A 23,005-nucleotide genomic window follows, 5' to 3' on the forward strand; every position below is an offset into this window, starting at 1 on the left:
TGTAAAGTAGAGATAGAAATAATGGGGTGCAAAGGAGCAAAATAAATAAATAAATACAGTAGGTAAAGAGGTAGTTGTTTGGGCTAAATTATAAATGGGCTATGTACAGGTGCAGTAATCTATGAGCTGCTCTGACAGCTGGTGCTTAAAGCTAGTGAGGGAGATAAGTGTTTCCAGTTTCAGAGATTTTTGTAGTTCGTTCCAGTCATTGGCAGCAGAGAACTGGAAGGAGAGGCGGCCAAAGGATGAATTGGTTTTGGGGGTGACCAGAGAGATATACCTGCTGGAGCGCGTGCTACAGGTAGGTGCTGCTATGGTGACCAGCGAGCTGAGATAAGGGGGGACTTTACCTAGCAGGGTCTTGTAGATGACCTGGAGCCAGTGGGTTTGGCGACGAGTATGAAGCGAGGGCCAGCCAACGAGAGTGTACAGGTCGCAGTGGTGGGTAGTATATGGGGCTTTGGTGACAAAACGGATGGCACTGTGATAGACTGCATCCAATTTATTGAGTAGGGTTTGTCAGGACCCGGTGCGAGAAACAGTCACTAAATCGGCAGAACCCAGAAGATGAGGCAGACACAGCAGTACTAGAGATGGTGGTTTAATAAAAAATAGATATCTTCCAAAATACAAAGAAATCCACAAAGTGGTAAAAACAGCAAGGGAAAAACAAACCTTAAAAGACTAATCCAAAATACAAAAGAACAAAACCAGAGAACCTCTGGAAAATCCAACAAGAGAAAAATATACAGTGGGGAGAACAAGTATTTGATACACTGCCGATTTTGCAGGTTTTCCTACTTACAAAGCATGTAGAGGTCTGTCATTTTTATCATAGGTACACTTCAACTGTGAGAGACGGAATCTAAAACAAAAATCCAGAAAATCACATTGTATGATTTTTAAATAATTAATTTGCATTTTATTGCATGACATAAGTATTTGATCACCTACCAACCAGTAAGAATTCCGGCTCTCACAGACCTGTTAGTTTTTCTTTAAGAAGCCCTCCTGTTCTCCACTCATTACCTGTATTAACTGCACCTGTTTGAACTCGTTACCTGTATAAAAGACACCTGTCCACACACTCAATCAAACAGATTCCAACCTCTCCACAATGGCCAAGACCAGAGAGCTGTGTAAGGACATCAGGGATAAAATTGTAGACCTGCACAAGGCTGGGATGGGCTACAGGACAATAGGCAAGCAGCTTGGTGAGAAGGAAACAACTGTTGGCGCAATTATTAGAAAATGGAAGAAGTTCAAGATGACGGTCAATCACCCTCGGTCTGGGGCTCCATGCAAGATTTCACCTCGTGGGGCATCAATGATCATGAGGAAGGTGAGGGATCAGCCCAGAACTACACGGCAGGACCTGGTCAATGACCTGAAGAGAGCTGGGACCACAGTCTCAAAGAAAACCATTAGTAACAGACTACGCAGTCATGGATTAAAATCCTGCAGCGCACGCAAGGTCCCCCTGCTTAAGCCAGTGCATGTCCAGGCCTGTCTGAAGTTTGCCAATGACCATCTGGATGATCCAGAGGAGGAATGGGAGAAGGTCATGTGGTCTGATGAGACAAAAATAGAGCTTTTTGGTCTAACTCCACTCGCCGTGTTTGGAGGAAGAAGAAGTATGAGTACAACCCCAAGAACACCATCCCAACCGTGAAGCATGGAGGTGGAAACATCATTCTTTGGGGATGCTTTTCTGCAAAGGGGACAGGACGACTGCACCGTATTGAGGGGAGGATGGATAGGGCCATGTATCGCGAGATCTTGGCCAACAACCTCCTTCCCTCAGTAAGAGCATTGAAGATGGGTCGTGGCTGGGTCTTCCAGCATGACAACGACACGAAACACACAGCCATGGCAACTAAGGAGTGGCTCCGTAAGAAGCATCTCAAGGTCCTGGAGTGGCCTAGCCAGTCTCCAGACCTGAACCCAATAGAAAATCTTTGGAGGGAGCTGAAAGTCCGTATTGCCCAGCGACAGCCCCGAAACCTGAAGGATCTGGAGAAGATCTGTAGGGAGGAGTGGGCCAAAATCCCTGCTGCAGTGTGTGCAAACCTAGTCAAGAACTACAGGAAACGTATGATCTCTGTAATTGCAAACAAAGGTTTCTGTACCAAATATTAAGTTCTGCTTTTCTGATGTATCAAATACTTATGTCATGCAATAAAATGCAAATTAATTACTTAAAAATCATACAATGTGATTTTCTGGATTTTTGTTTTAGATTCCGTCTCTCATAGTTGAAGTGTACCTATGATAAAAATTACAGACCTCTACATGCTTTGTAAGTAGGAAAACCTGCAAAATCGGCAGTGTATCAAATACTTGTTCTCCCCACTGTATGTTCACAACAAGGCTTGGGCTGGGGCTGGGTGCTAACATACAAACACTGAGCAAGGAACTGAGGAACACACAGGGATTAAATACTAACAAGGGAACGACATACAGGTGCAAACAATAATTAGAGCAAGGGAAAAAACAAAAGGTACAAAAAAGGTGCAATGGGGACATCTAGTGACAAAAAACCAGAACAGTCCTGGCCAAAACCTGACAGAATCCCCCTCCTAGGAACGGCTCCTGACGTTCCTACCAGCCTTCTCAGGGTGGAGGGCCCTGAACTGACGAATGAGGTCAGGGTCCAGTATGTCCTTGGCAGGAACCCAGGAGCGCTCCTCGGGACCGTAGCCTTCCCAGTCCACCAGATACTGCCAGGACCGCTGCCCCCGGCGGGAGTCCAGTATCCGGTGGACGGTATAAGCCGACTGGCCTCCGATGACACGGGGTGGAGGGGGAGGTCTGCCTGCCGGAATAAGGGGAGAAAAAACAACAGGTTTTAATAAAGAAATGTGAAATGTGGGATTGATTTTAAGGGATCTGGGTAAGTGCAGGCGAAAAGTAACGGGATTGACTCTCCTGGCAATCTTAAAGGGTCCGATGAATCTCTGGGACAGCTTGCGAGACTCCACCCGTAGCGGTAAGTTTTTTGTTGAGAGCCATACTCTCTGGCCGGGGTACAGGGTAGGACCGGGACGGCGACGTCTGTTGGCTTGTCGTTGGTACTGCTGTGAGGAACGCAGAAGATTAAGACGGGCCTTCTTCCACGTAAGCCGACAGCGTCTGATGAACCTCGAGGCTGAAGGCACTCTGACTTCTGCCTCCTGGTCCGGGAACAATAGAGGAGCATAGCCAAACTGACACTCGTGCGGGGATATACCAGTGGAGGAGGAGCACAAGGTGTTGTGCGCGTACTCGGCCCAAACAATGAAGGATGACCATGTGGATGGGTTGTTGGAAACCATACATCTGAGGGTGGTTTCCAGCTCCTGATTCATCCTCTCAGTTTGGCCGTTGGACTCCGGATGGTACCCTGAAGATAAACTGGCCGTGGCCCCTATGAGTTGGCAGAAGGCCTTCCAAAACCTTGAGGCGAACTGGGGACCTCTGTCGGAAACCATATCTTGCGGGATGCCAAAGACTCGGAACACATGGTTAATCACCAACTCAGCTGTTTCCTTGGCAGAAGGTAATTTGGTCAAGGGAACAAACCTGGCCGCCTTAGAAAACCTGTCGATGATGACTAGGATCGTAGTATTACCATGGGACGGAGGAAGGCCAGTAATAAAGTCCAGCGAGATATGGGACCAGGGTCGGTGGGGAATCGTAAGGTCTATGGGGTGGTAGTTTGGTGTCCCTCTGTTTGCTAAATACCGGTTTGAGGTCATGGTAACACTCGGGAACTCGGGACAGGTCGATGGATTCTAGAGACTCGGGAGGGGAACTCGGGGAACTTGGGAAGATACAAGTGGCTTGGCACGTAGGACCCCACTGCTTGATAGTGCCCACAGACCAGTCGATGTGAGGGTTATGGCTGTGAAGCCAGGGGTATCCAAGGACGAGAGGGAACTCGGAACACGAGGTCAGATGAAAGTTCATCACTTCCTGGTGTTGGGAAACTGAAAGACGCAAGGGGGTAGTGACACGAGTGACAAGTCCAGATCCCAAAGGGCTTCCATCCAACGTAGTAACCCTTATGGGGTCACTTAGAGGTTCAGAGGGAACGCCATTCTCCTTCGCCCAGACACCATCCATGAAGTTACCTGCGGCTCCAGAGTCTACCAAGGCTTGAAGGGGAAGCTAGTGGTTGTCCCAGGAAAGGGTAACTGGAATGAGTAGGCGGGAGTTGGATGGATGAGAGGAGGTTATGTTTCCCGTTACCGTCCTCCCAGGCCTGCACGGGAGAGTGCGTTTTCCCTGGAGCCCGGGACACGTGGAGAGGAAATGGCCCGGTTTGTCGCAATATAGACAGCATCGCTCCCTCATCCGGCGGTCTCTCTCAGCCTGGGAGATGCGTCCAACCTGCATGGGTTCCGGTGGAGTCAGCGGGGATAAAGGTGGAGACTCGGAGCTGGGACCGATAGGAGCTAGGGTGAGAGATCTACGGTTGAGCTCTCTCTCTCTCAGACGCTGGTCTATGCGTGAAGCCAACTTGATCAGGGACTCGAGGTTGTCCAGTGGTTCCCGAGTGGCCAGTTCATCTTGGATGGTGTCGGAAAGACCCTTCAAAAAGCACACTGTGAGCGCCTCGTCATTCCAGCCACTCGCTGCTGCCACCGTGCGGAACTGGATGGCATAGTCCGTCACGCTGCGCCGACCTTGGCGGAGAGTCAGGAGCTGTTTGGCTGAGTCAGGACCGCTGGTAGGACCTTGAAACACTCGCTTGAATTCTTCAGCAAAGGTAGAGTAGCTGGCACAGCAGGGACTTTGGGCATCCCACACAGCAGTAGCCCAGGCTAGGGCTTTTTCCGACAGCAGGGTGATGATATATGCTATCTTGGACCGGTCGGTGGGAAATGACGAGGGTTGCAGCTCGAAGGAGAGAGAACATTGGGTGAAAAACCCCTTACAACCACTCGGATCACCTGAGAACCGTTGGGGAGGCGGCAGACGAGGTTCAGCCAGGGGGTTAACTGCCACGGGCACTTGAATCTGATGAACTGGAGCAGAAGCGGTTGCAGGAGAAAGTTGATCAGAAATCTGCTTTATGGAAGTCATCATCTCCGACAGAAGTTGAGAATGTCCAGCCATTAAGGCCTCTTGCTGAACCAGAGCAGCTTCGTGACGTTGGACAGTCCCCTCGTGGTGGGACAGCATGGGAAAAAAGTCCTGGGTACTGGCTGCCTCTGGGTTCATTTTAATGGCTCAGTGTTTCTGTCAGGACCCGGTGCGAGAAACAGTCACTAAATCGGCAGAACCCAGAAGATGAGGCAGACACAGCAGTACTAGAGATGGTGGTTTAATAAAAAATAGATATCTTCCAAAATACAAAGAAATCCACAAAGTGGTAAAAACAGCAAGGGAAAAACAAACCTTAAAAGACTAATCCAAAATACAAAAGAACAAAACCAGAGAACCTCTGGAAAATCCAACAAGAGAAAAATATATGTTCACAACAAGGCTTGGGCTGGGGCTGGGTGCTAACATACAAACACTGAGCAAGGAACTGAGGAACACACAGGGATTAAATACTAACAAGGGAACGACATACAGGTGCAAACAATAATTAGAGCAAGGGAAAAAACAAAAGGTACAAAAAAGGTGCAATGGGGACATCTAGTGACAAAAAACCAGAACAGTCCTGGCCAAAACCTGACAGGGTTTTGGATGCTATTTTGTAAATGACATCACCGAAGTCGAGGATTGGTAGGATGGTCAGTTTTACAAGGGTATGTTTGGCAGCATGAGTGAAGGATGCTTTGTTGCGGAATAGGAAGCCAATTCTAGATTTAACTTTGAATTGGAGATGTTTGATGTGAGTCTGGAAGGAGAGTTTACAGTCTAACCAGACACCTAGGTATTTGTAGTTGTCCACATATTCTAAGTCAGAGCCGTCCAGAGTAGTGATGTTGGACAGGCGGGCAGGTGCAGGCAGGGATCGGTTGAAGAGCATGCATTTAGTTTTACTTGTATTTAAGAGCAATTGGAGGCCACGGAAGGAGAGTTGTATGGCATTGAAGCTCGCCTGGAGGGTTGTTAACACAGTGTCAAAAGAAGGGCCAGAAGTATACAGAATAGTGTCGTCTGCGTAGAGGTGGATCAGAGAATCACCAGCAGCAAGAGCGACATCATTGATGTATACAGAGAAGAGATTCGGTCCAAGAATTGAACCCTGTGGCACCACCATAGAGACTGCCAGAGGCCCGGACAACAGACCCTCCGATTTGACACACTGAACTCGATCAGAGAAGTAGTTGGTGAACCAGGCGAGGCAATCATTAGAGAAACCAAGGCTGTCGAGTCTGCCGATGAGGATGTGGTGATTGACAGAGTCAAAAGCCTTGGCCAGGTCAATGAATACGGCTGCACAGTATTGTTTACTATCGATTGCGGTTAGGATATCGTTTATGACCTTGAGCGTGGCTGAGGTGCACCCATGACCAGCTCTGAAACCAGATTGCATAGCGGAGAAGGTATGGTGGGATTCGAAATGGTCGGTAATCTGTTTGTTGACTTGGCTTTCGAAGACCTTAGAAAGGCAGGGTAGGATAGATATAGGTCTGTAGCTGTTAGGGTCAAGAGTGTCCCCCCCTTTGAAGAGGGGGATAACCGCAGCTGCTTTCCAATCTTTGGGAATCTCAGACGACACGAAAGAGAGGTTGAAAAGGCTAGTAATAGGGGTGGCAACAATTTCAGCAGATAGTTTTAGAAAGAAAGGGTCCAGATTATCTAGCCCGGCTGATTTGTAAGGGTCCAGATTTTGCAGCTCTTTCAGAACATCAGCTGACTGTATTTGGGAGAAAGAGAAATGGGGAAGGCTTGGGCGAGTAGCAGAGGGGAGGGCAGTGCTGTTGACCGGGGTAGGGGTAGCCAGGTGGAAAGCATGGCCAGCCGTAGAAAAATGCTTATTGAAATTCTCAATTATAGTGGATTTGTCGGTGGTGACAGTGTTTCCTATCTTCAGTGCAGTTGGAAGCTGGGAGGAGGTGTTCTTATTCTTCATGGACTTTACAGTGTCCCAGAACTTTTTTGAATTTGTGTTGCAGGAAGCAAATTTCTGCTTGAAAAAGCTAGCCTTGGCTTTTCTAACTGCCTGTGTATATTGGTTTCTAGCTTCCCTGAAAAGTTGCATATCACGGGGGCTGTTCGATGCTAATGCAGAACGCCATAGGATGTTTTTCTGTTGGTTAAGGGCAGTCAGGTCAGGAGAGAACCAAGGGCTATATCTGTTCCTGGTTCTAAATTTCTTGAAAGGGGCATGCTTATTCAAGATGGTGAGGAAGGCATTTGAAAAAAATATCCAGGCATCCTCTACTGACGGGATGAGATCAATATCCTTCCAGGATACCTCGGCCAGGTCGATTAGAAAGGCCTGCTCGCTGAAGTGTTTCAGGGAGCGTTTGACAGTGATGAGTGGAGGTCGTTTGACCGCTGACCCATTACGGATGCAGGCAATGAGGCAGTGATCGCTGAGATCTTGGTTGAAAACAGCAGAGGTGTATTTGGAGGGCAAGTTGGTTAGGATGATATCTATGAGGTTACCCGTGATTATGGAATTGGGGTGGTACCTGGTAGGTTCATTGATAATTTGTGTGAGATTGAGGGCATCAAGCTTAGATTGTAGGATGGCTGGGGTGTTAAGCATGTTCAAATTTAGGTCGCCTAGCAGCACAAGCTCTGAAGATAGATGGGGGGCAATCAGTTCACATATGGTGTCCAGAGCACAGCTGGGGGCAGAGGGTGGTCTATAGCAGGCGGCAACGGTGAGAGACTTGTTTTTAGAGAGGTGGATTTTTAAAAGTAGAAGTTCAAATTGTTTGGGAACAGACCTGGATAGTAAAACAGAACTCTGCAGGCAATCTTTGCAGTAGATTGCAACACCGCCCCCTTTGGCCGTTCTATCTTGTCTGAAAATCTTGTAGTTGGGGATGAAAATGTCAGAATTTTTGGTGGTCTTTCTAAGCCAGGATTCAGACACGGCTAAAACATCCGGGTTGGCAGAGTGTGCTAAAGTGATGATTCCATATGATTGTAAATGATTCCATATATGTTATTTCATCATTTTGATGTCTTCACTATTTTTTACAATGTAGAAAATAGTAAAAATAAAGAAAAACCCTTGAATGAGTAGGTGTGTCCAAACTTTTGACTGTTACACAACATCCTGAAATATACTGTATCCCTTGAAATTATCAGATTTCATGTAAACATTACAGTTTCAAAATATATAGGATAAGTTGAGCGACAGGACAGGGTAAGTTAAGTCACCTACACATTTCTCTACTGAATGAAATATTACCATGTCTATCTTTATTTCCCAAACACAATTCAACACAATAACAATTTTGCATTATAATTTTGCATCCTTCAACAGAGTCTTAACACCAAACATACACTTTCTACTTTTTTAAACACTTTTAACATAGGCCCTGTTATTACTTCATATCCCAGCGATAATAACTTGCATTACACCTGGACAGAACATTTCAATTTGCTCATCTTGCCATTAACTCAACCATTGAATGCGGGAGCCAAATTTCGGTTGAATGCATTCACTTATGCAACTGACTAGGTATCCCCTTTCCTTTCCCATTCCCCATTGGCCATTGGTTCAACTTACCCCAAGGCAAACATTTTGACTATATTAGCCCACACAGCTACAAGGATTCACTTTCATGCTAGGTTTACAACCACATATAGAAGCTTTTTGAGACCCCAACTTATGTACAGAACAATCTTTAAAAAATCTACCTTGGTTTAGATATAAGCATCATGAAACCTCTAACGCACATGTGTCAAACTCTTCCATGGAAGGCCGAGTGTCTGCAGGTTTTCACTCCTCCTTTGTACTTGATTGATAAATTAAGATCACTAATAGTAAATAACTCCCCTCACCTGGTTGTCTAGTTCTTATTTTAAAGGAAAAATAAAACCCACAGACACTAGGCCCTTCATGGAATGAGTTTGACACCCCTGCTCAAACACAATAAATTCATTTGACTTGGTGAAAATCCATTATTTGGACCTAACTTGCTTACCACTTTTTCTGTGTGGTTTCTTCCTTCACAGACTTCATGAAATGATGACCTGTTCCTAAATATTTGTTCAAATGATTGATTTTGGGTTTTGTAGAAATAAGGGTGGCTCAACTTACCCCACTCTCCCCTACCATTTACAACAAAAAGTATACATTGTAAACATATACACACACATATACTTTATATACATGTGATATGCTACCATGTTGTGAAACTGGGAGGGATCTGAACAAAAATACAAAAGCAACACGCAGCAATTTCAACGATGTTACTAAGTTACAGTTTATATAAGGAAATCAGCCAATTGAAATACATACATTTGGCAGTAATTGATGACTTCACATGACTGGAAATACAGATGCTCACAGATACCTTAAAAAAAAGGTAGATCAGAAAACGAGTCCGTATCTGGTGTGACCACCATTTGCAGCGCCACACATCTCCTTCATATAGAATTGATCAGGCTGTTGATTGTGGTCTGTGGAATGTTGTCGCACTCCATCATGTGGATGGTATTGCAGAATCTCCACATGAGACCTGGACGGAGTCTTAGGACAAAGTGAGGAAAATGATCTCGAAGGAAATGAAGATTGACCACAGGAAGATTGAGGTGGAGCGCGCCCACAGGACTGGAAAACCCACCACCGGCCCAGGTGACAGGCCCAGGCCAATGGTGGTCAAGTTGCTGAGGTTCAAGGACAAGGTAGCTGTTCTGGAAAGAGCCAAGAACTTGAGAGGAACATACATTATATTAAACGAGGACTATTCTTAAGCTATGCGCCAGAAGAGGAAAGAACTTATTCAAGCTATGAAAGCTACCAGAGCATTTGGGGACATTGTCCACCTTCCCTCCCAAAAGCCTGGGATGGATGAGAGAGCCAAGCCTATGGGTTCATAGGCTTGGCTCTCTCATACTTTTTCCATATTATGTATATCTCTAATAAACTACCTAGGAAAGGGCTGAAAATGCCCATACTAATATTCACTTCATGATCAAAAGTATGTGGACACCTGCTCATCGAACATCTCATTCCAAAATCATGGGCATTAATATGGAGTTGGTCCCCCATTTGCTGCTATATCAGCTTCCACTCTTCTGGGAAGGTTTTCCACTAGATGTTGGAACATTGCTGAGGGGACTTGCTTCCATTCAGCCACAAGAGCATTAGTGCGGTCAGGCGAATAGGCCTGGCTCGCAGTCAGCGTTCTAAATCATCCCAAATGTGTTCGATAGGGTTGAGGTCAGGGCTCTGTGAAGGCAAATCAAGCTCCTCCACATTGATCTGGACAAACTATTCATGTACTAACTTTGCTTTGTGCACACGGGTATTGTCATGCTGAAACAGGAAAGGGACTTTCCCAAACAATTGCCACAAAGTTGGAAGCATACAATCATCTCTTTCCCAAACAATTGCCACAAAGTTGGAAGCATACAATCATCTAGAATGTCATTGTATGTTGTAGCGTTACGATTTCCAATCAGTGGAACTAAGGGGCCTAGCCCGAACCATGAAAAACTGCCACAGACTATTATTCCTCCTCAGCCAAACTTTACAGTTGGCACTATGCATTGGGGCAGGTAGCGTTCTCCTCGTATCCGCCAAACCAAGATTCGTCTGTCGGACTGTCAGATGGTGAAGCGTAACGCATCACTCCAGAGAACGCGTTTCCACTGCTCTAGAGTCCAACGTCAGCAAGCTTTACACCACTCCAGCCAACACAAGGCATTGCACATGGTGATCTTAGGCTTGTGCGCGGATACTCAGCCATGGAAACCCATTTCATGAAGCTTCCGTTGAACAGTTCTTGTGCTGACGTTGCATCCAGAAGCAGTTTGGAACTTGGTAGTGAGTGTTGTAACCGAGGACAGACGATTTTTATGCGCTACGTGCTTCAGCACTCAGCGGGCCTGTTCTGTGAGCTTGTGCGGCCTACCACTTTGCAGCTGAGCCTTTGTTGCTCCTAGACGTTTCCACTTCACATTAACCGTTGATCGGGGCAGATCTAGCACGGCAGAAATTTGACGAACTGACTTCTTGTAAAGGTGGCATCCTATGTCACTGAGTTCTTCAGTGAGGCCATTCTACTGCCAATGTTTGTCTATGGAGATTGGATGGCAGTGTGTTCAATTTTGTAAGCAACGTGTGTGGATGAAATAGCAGAATCCACTAATTTGAAGGGGTGTCCACATATATATATAGTGTATCCTGATGCCTAGTCACCTTACCCCTATACATATCTACCCCTACCATTTCAGTATCCCTTCACATTGTAAATATGGAAATGGTACTGACTCTGGAACTGAACCTTAATATAACTTACTTTCTTCTGTTCTTCTTATTTCTATTCCCTGTGTTTTTGTTTTACTCCTACTTTATTTTATAGTATCATATTTTTACTACTGGTATTGCTTACTGCATTGTTGGGAAAGAGCTTGCAAAAAAAATGAATTTCACTGTACTTTTGCACGTGACAATACAACTTTACTATAAATACCCTAACAATATTAAGGCTGGTTTGCCCCCTAGGGCCACAGTACAATATGAAAACAGGATATGAATCACTCTTTCTCATACCGTCTCAAGGTCTAGAAGAATTTCACAGGTCACAAACAAGTTTCACCTTATAATGACATTTCCCGTATCACCGCCCAGAATCAGGAAGCCACTGTTTCGGTCCAGCCATTTGATTTCTTATTTCTCACTGGTATATTATACAGAAGCCACAAGGGGAAAATATATGTGCTGATAAGGAATGGTGATAGCTCGGCTCTGTTATGAAATGCTGATTGTCTGGCTCTGTTAAAGCGATGATGCACTGTGAAAATAAACTGCGAGACAAGAAATGATGGAATACTAGTAGCCTAGAGCTTCTTTCTGCCCCTTATGATTTCTGTAGCCGTCATCAAGCTGTCAAGAAGAATGATGATAAGAATTTGTCTTTGATAGGTTTGATGAAGTTAGTGTCCGTGGGGAGCAGTTTTTGCTCTTTGAAATGTGCCAAAATAACCAAAATCTAAGTAATGAACAACAATATTAAACTCTATTAATATCATATTGTGTCAAGAATGTTAGTCAGGCATGTCGGCTTGGACCTTACTGGTGTCCTATTAAGAAAAATGTAATATATTATTAACATCAAGGTCATTTGAACCAACTCTAAACAACTTGGAATAATACTGATGATGCCACTATAGGTATAAGGTGTATATATATTAGGACAGCCTCTAAGTCTGTATGGATGCACCACCAAAATACAGAACAGCCCACCAACCCACATTTGCCAAAAGAATTACATGTGACATGCTCAGTATGACAAATTAAAAGAGACAGATTGAGATCAGGACGGTAAAGTACGTCTGCGGGAAATATTTTGATTGCAAGATCACGTAAAAACAAGAAGTTCCAAGACCTCATTTCAATTCAACTTTCACTGTGCTCTGGGTTAAGAATTTAACCGTGATTTGAAGCATACGTCATAAACTAAGGTACAACAACAAGTCTATATGTAACGGATTTCGTCCTCGTCTGAAGAGGAGCATGAAATGTCGGACCAATGTAAGTGTCCATTTTAATTATTATAAAACTGAACACTAAACAATACAAAATAACAAAGTGCAAAATAATGAAAAAACCCTAAACAGTCCCGTATGGTGATAACACAGACACAGGAAACAACCACCCACAAAACACAAAGGAAAACAGGCTACCTAAATATGGCTCCCGACTGACGCTTGCCTCTGATTGGGAACCATAGTAGGCCAAACACAGAAATAGACAACCTAGACATAAAACATAGAATGCCCACCCACATCACACCCTGACCAAACAAAACATAGAAACATACAAAGCAAACTATGGTCAGGGCGTGACACTATAGCAGATGTGAAAGTTCACTTCTGGGGTGATGCATTTCTGTTTTTGTAATTTGGCATGAGAGGGTGAGTCACCTCTAATCACAATTATTGTTTGGCCTGACATCTGGAGAAACTATTGAAAAGTTTTCTGTACACAACTCCATCAAGTCTAGCTTGTACTCTAGGGATGACGTTTGTTCTTTAACAAGCCTCTAATAAGGTACCTTAGTTATCTTCCTTACTATCCCTGCTGATTATACAAACAACATTACGCCAATAATAATGCTTTGGACTTCCCTAATTGTGTTTGTCATTAAAATGACTTTAAAACATTTGCGTGAGTCAATGAGTAGAAGTACTCCAGAGTTGCTTGTATATTATGAACAGAACTGGACCATTTATTTTCTTGTGCGGTTGTAATTCCATATACATTTCCCTATGCAATATATTGTATGCCTTAATATATCTCTAAACTATTTGAATTATTTTCAGATTCTTTCCGATCCCATCCAAGTTATCTATTTCCCTGTTTTAACCCATTATCCCACAACTCTTATTGCCAATATGGACAATGGTTACGGTTTAATTTACAGTCTCCTATTATCTGGTATTGTACTTAATATTTTCATGGTAACATAGTAATAATCCAATAATTGTTTAATAGTAGGTTTTCTTTGGGATTTATGGAAACAAGCACTTTGTACTATGTAGTGACCAATTCTGTTGAAAGAACGACCAGAAAGTACCCATTCGTACCACAACATTTCCCTGTAAACAGTAGGCAAACACCTGCTGAAACAGGACAGTAAAACTGAAAACTCCAACCAGAGCCACATATACTGTAGTCTATATTATGGCTCTGATTACCAACACACCACACACCACGCCTTGTTTCAATAGTGGACTCTCCATTTGATACCCGGTAGTTACCAATTGTGTTGAATGTACCAGAAAGTACACATTTGTACCACAATGTTTCCCTATAAAGACTAGCAAATACCTACTAAATCAGGACAGTTAAATTAAGCACTACAACTACACGACTGCTTTGTTTTCATACTGGGTTCTCCACTCTCACCCAGGAGACTCTGGGGGATTCTCAGGGGTCACACAAGGGTGAGCACTTCACTCACACAAATCTCTGGTTGCAGAATGGGGAGATATTCATGGAGATTTACAGTCGGCGAAATCCTAAGATGGATGCCCCTGACGCTCCCTCTGGACAGTGGACAGGACAGGAGGCATTCGCTCAAGAATTCAATTAACTGCCCAGAGCCACGCTCTATTGGTCAGAGTACAGCCCAATCACGATCCATCTCTGTCAGAGGAAGCCACTCAGTAGGAGAAGAAGGGGGATCTATGCATTGCGAGTGTGTGGAAAACAATGTGACAAAATGGAAAATAAATGGAAAGAAGCATCTATGTTTCATTTTGACAAACTTTTGTGTACAGTGTGTTTCAGAAATGATGTGCATGGATTGAAACGATGACTGTTTACTAGTTCTATGGCAATGTAAAATAAACAAGATTACAATGGAATTAATTAGTACAATAATGAACTGCTAGCAATGTCAAGTATCTGAAGTATTTTGCCCACTAAACCACTTCATTCAAGTAAGAGAAAATAATAGTAATAATTATGTAATATGCAATGGTGCATTTTCAATCAACTGAATAAAATATTTATCTTTAAGTTGACATGTTACTGCACATTTTGATTGTACCCATTTTCTGGTTTACCTTGTTGACTTTTGTCCTCCATATATCCTATTCATTACATACTTCACATGTCAGATGCATGCATTGGCCAGAAATACATTTGAAAGAGACATACTAAGTGTCTTGCAGACACAGTGCAAAGACACATCTTTACTGTCTTATTCTTTTCTCACCTTCTTTGAAGCCTTCGAGGTGAGACTCACCGCTAACGTGGACACGCCTAGCCCTCTGTGAGAGTGAGGGTATAGCAAAAAAAAAATGAAGCTACCAAAGTGTATAGAGTGGCAAGGTACATCAAAGCACCACAGAGTGGTGGGAGTGTGACGGGGTGGGCTCTCTGTCTTTTTGTAAAGCCATGTGCTACACTGAAGTCAGCTTTGATACATTGGTGGTCCCCTGTCCTTGATGTACAGTTTTTTTCTCTGTTGGGTCACAGAGGAGCTAGTGATGCTCCCCGCTCCCTTTCAAATGAAAATCATCACACATGTGGAGTGATTTTAAAGTATGGGGGCATTTGGGGGTGGAGCTATTATCTAGTCTACTGATTTGCAGGGTTTATAGTCATTCACCAAAGCAAAGTTATCAAATTAACACCGCACTTGAATTCTGTATTATGAGCTCATGAAATACTATTATGAACAAGCCACTTATCATGCACTTATTGTGCATATTTTGAGAGCATGTGACATGTAATTATTAGTTGTTTTCTGTTGCAAAGGTCAAATGTCACAATATGTAACAATATGTACCGACACTGTAATTACACTAATTAACATCATGTATGTTATCACCATGTTATTATATAGGTTTATATAGGTTTATATAGGTGGGACCACTGATGACCATGACAATATTAAAGGTTATTTTTCACTTTCATAACAGATTTATGAAGGCATTCTAGCACCATGCATAATGTGTGGTTGTCAGTAACTGAATCATGCAGGAAGGAATTAAGCCACCTTCGCCACCTTACGATCAAGCAGAGTCAATGGAAGACAGGATATTCACCCAAAAACACCTCAGAAGTTCAGATCATTTAAGTGTAGGCCTAGTTCTACTACCTAAAGAAAACAGCAAAACAAAACGTTGAGGTCGTTCAATCAACATCAATGATTTCATTCTCCATTCAAAATCAATTTTCTACTCCCAGAGGAGACTAGGCTGATCCAGACGTCGGCTGTATTTGGCGTCCGTCGTTGTATTAACATTTCACCCAACTAGCCCAGGGCAATTGAAGACTTCCTCAATATCATCAAATAAGACCCGCAGCTAGGATTGCATCTGAGAGGGTGGGTTTGTAATACGGATATGGTTTGTATTGGTAAAGAGAGGGACATTTCTCACAAGTTGTTTGTGGAAGGGCCTAAGGGTGGAGATCAGAGGGATAGAAGAGGAGATGAGGCTGAGAGCCGCGAGATATAGACAGAGGGTGGATATTTTAGCAAGTTGAGGATAAGTGAGATTAAAAGCAAAACATCACTAATTCATGCTATTAAAGTGTTTTGTAAGTTTAAAATATATATTTTTCAGTGGGGTAAGATATATTTTAATCCTAAAAAAGCACAAAATGCTTTAACATACATAAATGTATGTATGTTAAATTTGCAGGAGTACGCACGCACACACACGCGCACACACACACACACACACACACACACACACACACACACACACACACACACACACACACACACACACACACACACACACACACACACACACACACACACACACACACACACACACACACACACACACACACACACACACACACACACACACACACACACACACACACACAGGAATTGTTTCTGTGTGCTACATTGTGTTCCTCTCTTACTACTTCCATTCACCAATACCCATGTCATGCATTGAGATTTTTTGGCTGAGGCCATATCTACAAACCCAATGCATTTATTGATTCATGAGTGTTTCACTAGCTGGTCATTGGGCCTAACATTTACGAGACTGATTGACATGAGAGACAAAAAAATCTCAATTACGCCAACCATTGTCAATCAATCCTTATTAGATTACAATTGGGTCTCTAAATTGCGTTCCTACCACTCATTTATTTTGTCTCGTTCTCATCTATGCTAGTTTCCCAAATGGCACCCTATTCCCTATATAGTGCACTACATTAGACCAGAGCGATTTGTCCCCTGGTCAAAAGTAGTGTATTATGTAGGGAATAGTGTACCATTTGGGACGCATTCTATGTATGTACTCGATCTCAGCAAGAGGATAAATACCTATTCTGTGTCCATCATTCTTAGGTGATTCATGTGCCATTCTTTTTGTAAAATGGCACATTTGTTTACAATAGACCGTTGACTTTGATTCCAGATCAATTCAACAAGATGCTAGTATTGTGAAAAAAACTGATAATTGATAGAGGGTGCTTAACACTAGAATCGCCAATGTCATCTTATTGGTGTCATGTGAATTTTTTTATTTATTACTGTATCTCTAAAAAAAATATATATTGAAAATAATATACAGTACCAATCAAAAGTTTGAACACACTAATTGAATGGTTTTTATATATGTTTACTATTTTCTACATTTAAATTTAAACCCTGGAATGAGTAGGTGTGTCCAAACTTCTGACTGGTACTGTATATATTTTCAAAAGAATATATGGGGGATTGGAAATGATGCAGAGAATGTAACTGATAGAAATATGTGGTATGTGCAGTAACAGTCTATTGGAGCTCATTGTTGCTATCCAATTTAGTACTTGGTAGATCTCACAGGCAACCAGCATAACAATTCCACATAACAGTACAAAAGTACATATCATGGTGCACATACCTTATGTGAGAAATAGTTTTGTTCTGAAGTAGTTACTACACTATGCTTCAATGAGTATGAGTCTACAGTTCTCCAACAATGTGTCCAGCCTCTTACCCTTCTACCACAACCTGCCCTTCCATCTATTCATCCATCCATCCCTATCCCCGACACTCTATCCACTGCACCACCCGTCTCCTAACTCATTTCATTCCCCCGGCTCCCCAGAATAGAAGTAATTGATGGGTAAGGTGAAACCCTCCCACCACTGTGTAGCAAATCCCTGAGTATATACTTGCAGTAACACCCCGTTTGAGGCCTGCAGCAGCATGTTGTAATGGTTAGGGAAATGGGCCAGGGTAGAGGAGGTTAGAGGTTCAAGTCCCCTGAAGGGACTTGCTGTTGCCTTATCTGGTGTACTTATCCATCTGTGAAAATGACTGGTGACAATGTGTAAATAATAGAAATATCGGCAAAGCGAAACAAACTAGAAGTGTAAAAACAGGAGTGTAAACAAGACAACATATGGTATGACAAGTGATGATCCAGTGTTCATAAGCAAGGGTTATTGTCATATGCCCCTGTGCTTTACTATGGCACAGACAGACACAAACTGAAACACATTTATTATTGACACGATCTGTTAATGAACTCATCTGCCAGTCCTTTCTTTCGCTAACACTCCCGTTTGCTTTGTGTGAGACAAACTGGGAGAGTGCGGACGGCTGCGATTCTCCTGAATAACAAGCTCATCTGTATGCCAATACAACAGCCGGTGAGAAATACAGACGTGTCACCGGTGATATGCCGGAGACATTTCGTCTTGTCTAAGGGAACAATGAGCCTAAGCGATAGATGCGCCAGCACTCACGTTGCTTTTTGGGTAATGCATGGGAATCACTTTTTGGCCCCTTGGCAGACGAGTTAATTAGCGTTGCAGGATGAAAAAAGCTTAAGGACACATTGCTTGATTAATTTGTCCTGTTTGGCTGTTAGCTGACGAATATCTCACCAAGCCACGGCTTCAGTAATCGCTGTGCAGGGAAAACGCCACAAAAGGAAGAAGCGTGTCAGATTTAAGAACTATCTGTAGATCTTAGCATTTGGTGGGTTAGCGGGTTCTCTCAAATTGTAACATATTTGATCTGAGGCACGGTCACAAATTCAAAAGACTGCCGTAAACTACATGTTCAATTTACATAAATTCTGTAGATCAAATATTGTACTTATCGTGGCCTACACACCGAGAATGATGCACAAATACAAGTTTTGGTGTGCAACTCTTAACCCCAACGTACTACAAACGCGTACGCTGGGATTTGGGAAGCATGTACAGGGTGTGAATAATTTGGTAAATAAACTAACATGGACTAAACAAGAACCACGAGTAGTGTACAGACATGAAACACAAACAGAGGCGATAACGCCTCGGGAAAGAACCAAAGGGAGTGACATATATAGGGAAGGTAATCAGGCAGGTGATTGAGTCCAGGTGAGTCTGATGAGGCATTGATGCGCGTAACGATGGTGACAGGTGTGCGTAATAATGAGCAGCCTGCCAACCTCATGCGCCGGAGAGGGAGTATACTTGACAAAACCACAGGGACAGAATTAAAACAACGACTAAAACAACAAGCTCCTATCAGCCTTAGCCCCCCCGAAGCTTCACAATAGCGATCATTAATAGTCCCAATTAACTCATTACGGAAGCAGAGACTGGAACAAATAAGGCAAACAAGCAAACCCCCACAAGGGATTTGAGTTTGAGAGTGGGCCTTATCAAACACACAGCAGAGGCAGGTAATTCGAGCCAGGCCTAGCGGCAGGTGCTCGAGGGATGAGCAGTACACTGCGCACCGTTCTCCTCCATTGTTGATCAGCTGATAGCTGTTGTGGAGAGCTGGTGCGACGGATTAAGGTTTAGCTTGGAGAGACATGCGGAGGTGGGTGGGTGTACTGTTGAAATGTACCCAGGTGCTGTTTTAAGAAAGAACAGAGTGTGTGTGTGTTGTTGGCCCCAGAATGGGGACGTTGTGAGCTACCCAACAGGAGAACAATTAGAGTCTTGTCTAATTCTTCGATTTGCATGAGCAACAGCAATCTGTTCTGTTCTGTTGTTGGAGGTCTGAGAGGCACTGTTACGCAAATAGTAGGGATGAGTTTTATGTGTGGAGCGGGTGTCTGCTTTTGTGTGTGTGTATGTGTGTGTGTTGGGATCATCAAATAGATATTTGAATTGAATGTAAAGCGCTGCATGTTGAAAAATGAGGAAGTAATACAGACAACAATACATTTGCTTGCATCGATGTGACTGAGGGAGACATGCATCTTTTTCCAAAAAGATGACATAAAGTACAGTTAGATAAATGTCTGTGGTGTTCGAAGATTCGTAAAAACCTAGAGTTGAAAGGGGTTGGATTTACACGTTTCTAGGACCATGGTTTCTTGGATAGATATAGTTCTCCACAGTAAACTTTTATCTCTTCTTGTCGGTGTTAAGACTCAGAGCGATGCAGTAGAACTGTTTAAAGGGGAAACTGTGTATCAAACTGAAGGTTGCGACTACCTCCTAAACTTTTCTGTCACTGCTTGTTAGAAGATAAGTTGTCTGCACTTTGTAGTGCAATGGTTCTTAAAGTTTAGTACTCACAGACTACTCTGTTTGCAACTTCTATCTAGTAACTCAGTAAACAGATTTCTGAAAGACATAGTTAATTTAAGAGTTTGGGACATTGTCTCAATTGACTTTTGTCTAAAGTCTGTGCCTAAACAGTTGAGCTCCATGGTGACGCTTGGTCACCTGAGCATATCAATTTAGTGCGGACATCCCATCCCAAGTATTTGTCGACATTCTGTTTTTCTACTTTTACTGACACACAATAGCTGCTGTAACAGTGATTTGCCTGTTCTAATAACCCAAAGTGGAAAACTATAACTCAACGTGTTACTCTTTTGAAATCCACATCTTATACTACATTTCTTTATTAATGTACACTTCCTCAAAACCTCAAAGCAAGGGTCCCTACTTTTCTGCATCCAGCTTTGAGGAAATTGAATCAGCAGGATTAACCTAATTTAAAAACCTCTCGAGGTTCAAATAGAGCGATACTATCCCCTGTAGCACGCCATCCGTGCATTTAATTCCAGAACATACAGTAACTGGGTTAGCATCCAGAACGGCAGCCGTTAAAATCTCCAATTTAAAACATTTGCAGGGCTTTTCAAACACCAATAGCTGTGTCATCAAAACTTTAGCTATGAAAGCAACAACTGTTTCCAAAGTTCACTGTATTCCCCAGAAGCAAATACAGTGGTAGCTAATTTAACTAAGTGTTTCATTCCAAAGACAAATAATATGAAATAATAAAATATAACATTCATATTATGTAAATAATACATTTAAGCTATTTATTCAGTTATTTTATTTAGTAATGTTCAACACATCACTGAGAGCATCGTGCTTGGAACAAAAAAGTAAATTGAACAAAAAGGAAGCGTAAAGATGTGAGCAAGGAACCTTAGACACTCGATTCAAGGCTACAGAATAATTAAATGTATACTTCACATGCCTTCAATGACAGGCATTTTGGTAAGCTTTTAATTAACATGTATTTATTGTTTTGATTGTGTTATTGTTTCATTTTTTTTGTTTATAAATATGTGTCTAACTTTTTAAATCTGCACTGTTGGGAATGGGCTCATAAGTAACATTTCACTGTAGAGTCTGCACCTGTTGTATTCAGCACATGTGACCAATAACATTTTGTTTGATTTAAATAAAGTAGGGGGAACAGCAGATGAGAATTTTTAGAGAGAATCAGCTATGTTATCTACATAGATGTGGATGTACAGCACCCACTTGAGGTAGACATTGCCCATATAACCACATATCCAGGACCAGATTAGACAACTCCAAATCCTAACCTTCTCTATAAGGAACTATTAGTAGAACCCAAATATTTGATCTTGGATCAGTCTTTAGCCTCAACTTCTACCCACTCCACAGCACAATCAGTACAATCAGACAAACAACACAATCAGACAAACAACACAGCAATTGCTAGCTTAGACGTTCACTTACCCACTGTGCAGTTGGTGGTGAAGCCCGGTTCGATGGTAGTGGTGAAGCCCGGGTCGATGGTGGCGGTGGCGTCTTGCTTGATCGGCCGGTCGTAACTGGCCTGGATCCGGAAGGGCGTGGTTCCGCGGGATCCCAGGGTGAGGTGGACCACCGCCCAGCTGCCGAGGAGAGAGATGAGCATCAAGATCAGGGCCACTAGTAGATACCCCGGGCGACAGGACCCCCCGTGCCTACTGTTGGGGTAGGGGGTCAGAGCAGGGGTCCCCTCTTCCTCCAGCTGAGTTTCCCCCTCCATAGTGGTCTCAGGAGAGGGGGGAGAGGGGGTAGACTGGGTTCCCGAAGAGCCTGTGGGGTTCGAGTCTCCGTCCTCCTCCCCTTGCAATTTTGGAGGGTCCCCCTCTTCCTTAGCCTGGTGGTACATGCCCCTTTTCAGTTCCCACCCCTGGGTATTTTCCGCCGGGTTATGGGTGGACAAGCTTTTGGTGGAGACTCTTTCTAAAGCTGACAGGTGGCGTGCTTAGATGACACCCTGCACCACAGTGCGAGAGGTGGCTGAAATGGAGTGTGCAGGTGTGTGTGTGTGTGTCAGAGTGAGAATGGATGTGTGCACACTTCACACACCAATGCTAGCTCCTGTGTGCAAGTTAGGGGCAAAGGAGATCCTGAAGCGAATGCTCTCCCCAGCCAGTCACCGCCTGCCTTTGTGTAGTTCAACGTGGTCTATAATTTTATTAAGCAAATTGCGGCTTATTTTACTTTGGCTCCGGGCTACTGACCAATGATTCATCCCTCCCTCCCTCTTTCTCTCTCTCTCTCTCCTTCCTCCCCTCTCTCTGTCCAATCATCCACCATAACCATGTGCGTTTCCTGCCATATTTACCTATGACACATGTGGCCTCTCCCCTCTCTATTGGATCAACATGAGGAAGTACAGTAGCTGTGGATGTGGCTACTTAGTAAACACTCAATTGCAAACGTGCACATGCACGCACAACACACACACACAGACACACACACTTACTGTAGGTACTTAAATTGATGTATATGGTTAACTCGTGTTTCCCATACATTGTACATAATTTAACATTTTTGTGACATCACTGTTGTTTAATGTTTAAAATACAGGATAATCATTAGTTAATCAATTGAAATCTTAATGTTTTAATAACGTAACAAAAAAATCAGTCTTAACATTACATGTCTTTTGACAGAATGATTGTCAATTCTTAATTTAATTTTGTGTACAGTACCAGTCAAAGGTTGACACACCTATTATTTCCAGGTTTTTCTTTATTTTTACTATTTTCTACATTGTAGAATAAGAGTGAAGATATCAAAACTATGAAATAACACATATGGAATCATTTAGAAACCAAAAAAGTGTTATTTTATATTTGAGATTCATAAAAGTAGGCACCCTTTGCCTTGATGACAGCTTTGCACACTCTTGGCATTCTCTCAACCAGCTTCATGAGTTACGTCTGCTGCAGAGGATACGTTCTTTAGAGT

General features: G+C 43.2%; 1 protein-coding gene across 1 annotated transcript in view; it reads right to left on the reverse strand.

The window, feature by feature from the left end:
* LOC139563184 (ALK tyrosine kinase receptor-like) overlaps positions 1-23,005 on the reverse strand; it is an 819,033-nt gene that overhangs the window by 193,123 nt on the left and 602,905 nt on the right. Inside the window, exon 5 of the mRNA XM_071381520.1 lies at positions 21,497-21,654. Within this exon, the coding sequence (XP_071237621.1) occupies positions 21,497-21,654 (158 nt within the window). The remainder of the gene's footprint in view (positions 1-21,496; positions 21,655-23,005) is intronic.

Source organism: Salvelinus alpinus, chromosome 33 (assembly GCF_045679555.1).
Source record: "Salvelinus alpinus chromosome 33, SLU_Salpinus.1, whole genome shotgun sequence".
Classification (NCBI taxonomy): Eukaryota; Metazoa; Chordata; class Actinopteri; order Salmoniformes; family Salmonidae; genus Salvelinus; species Salvelinus alpinus.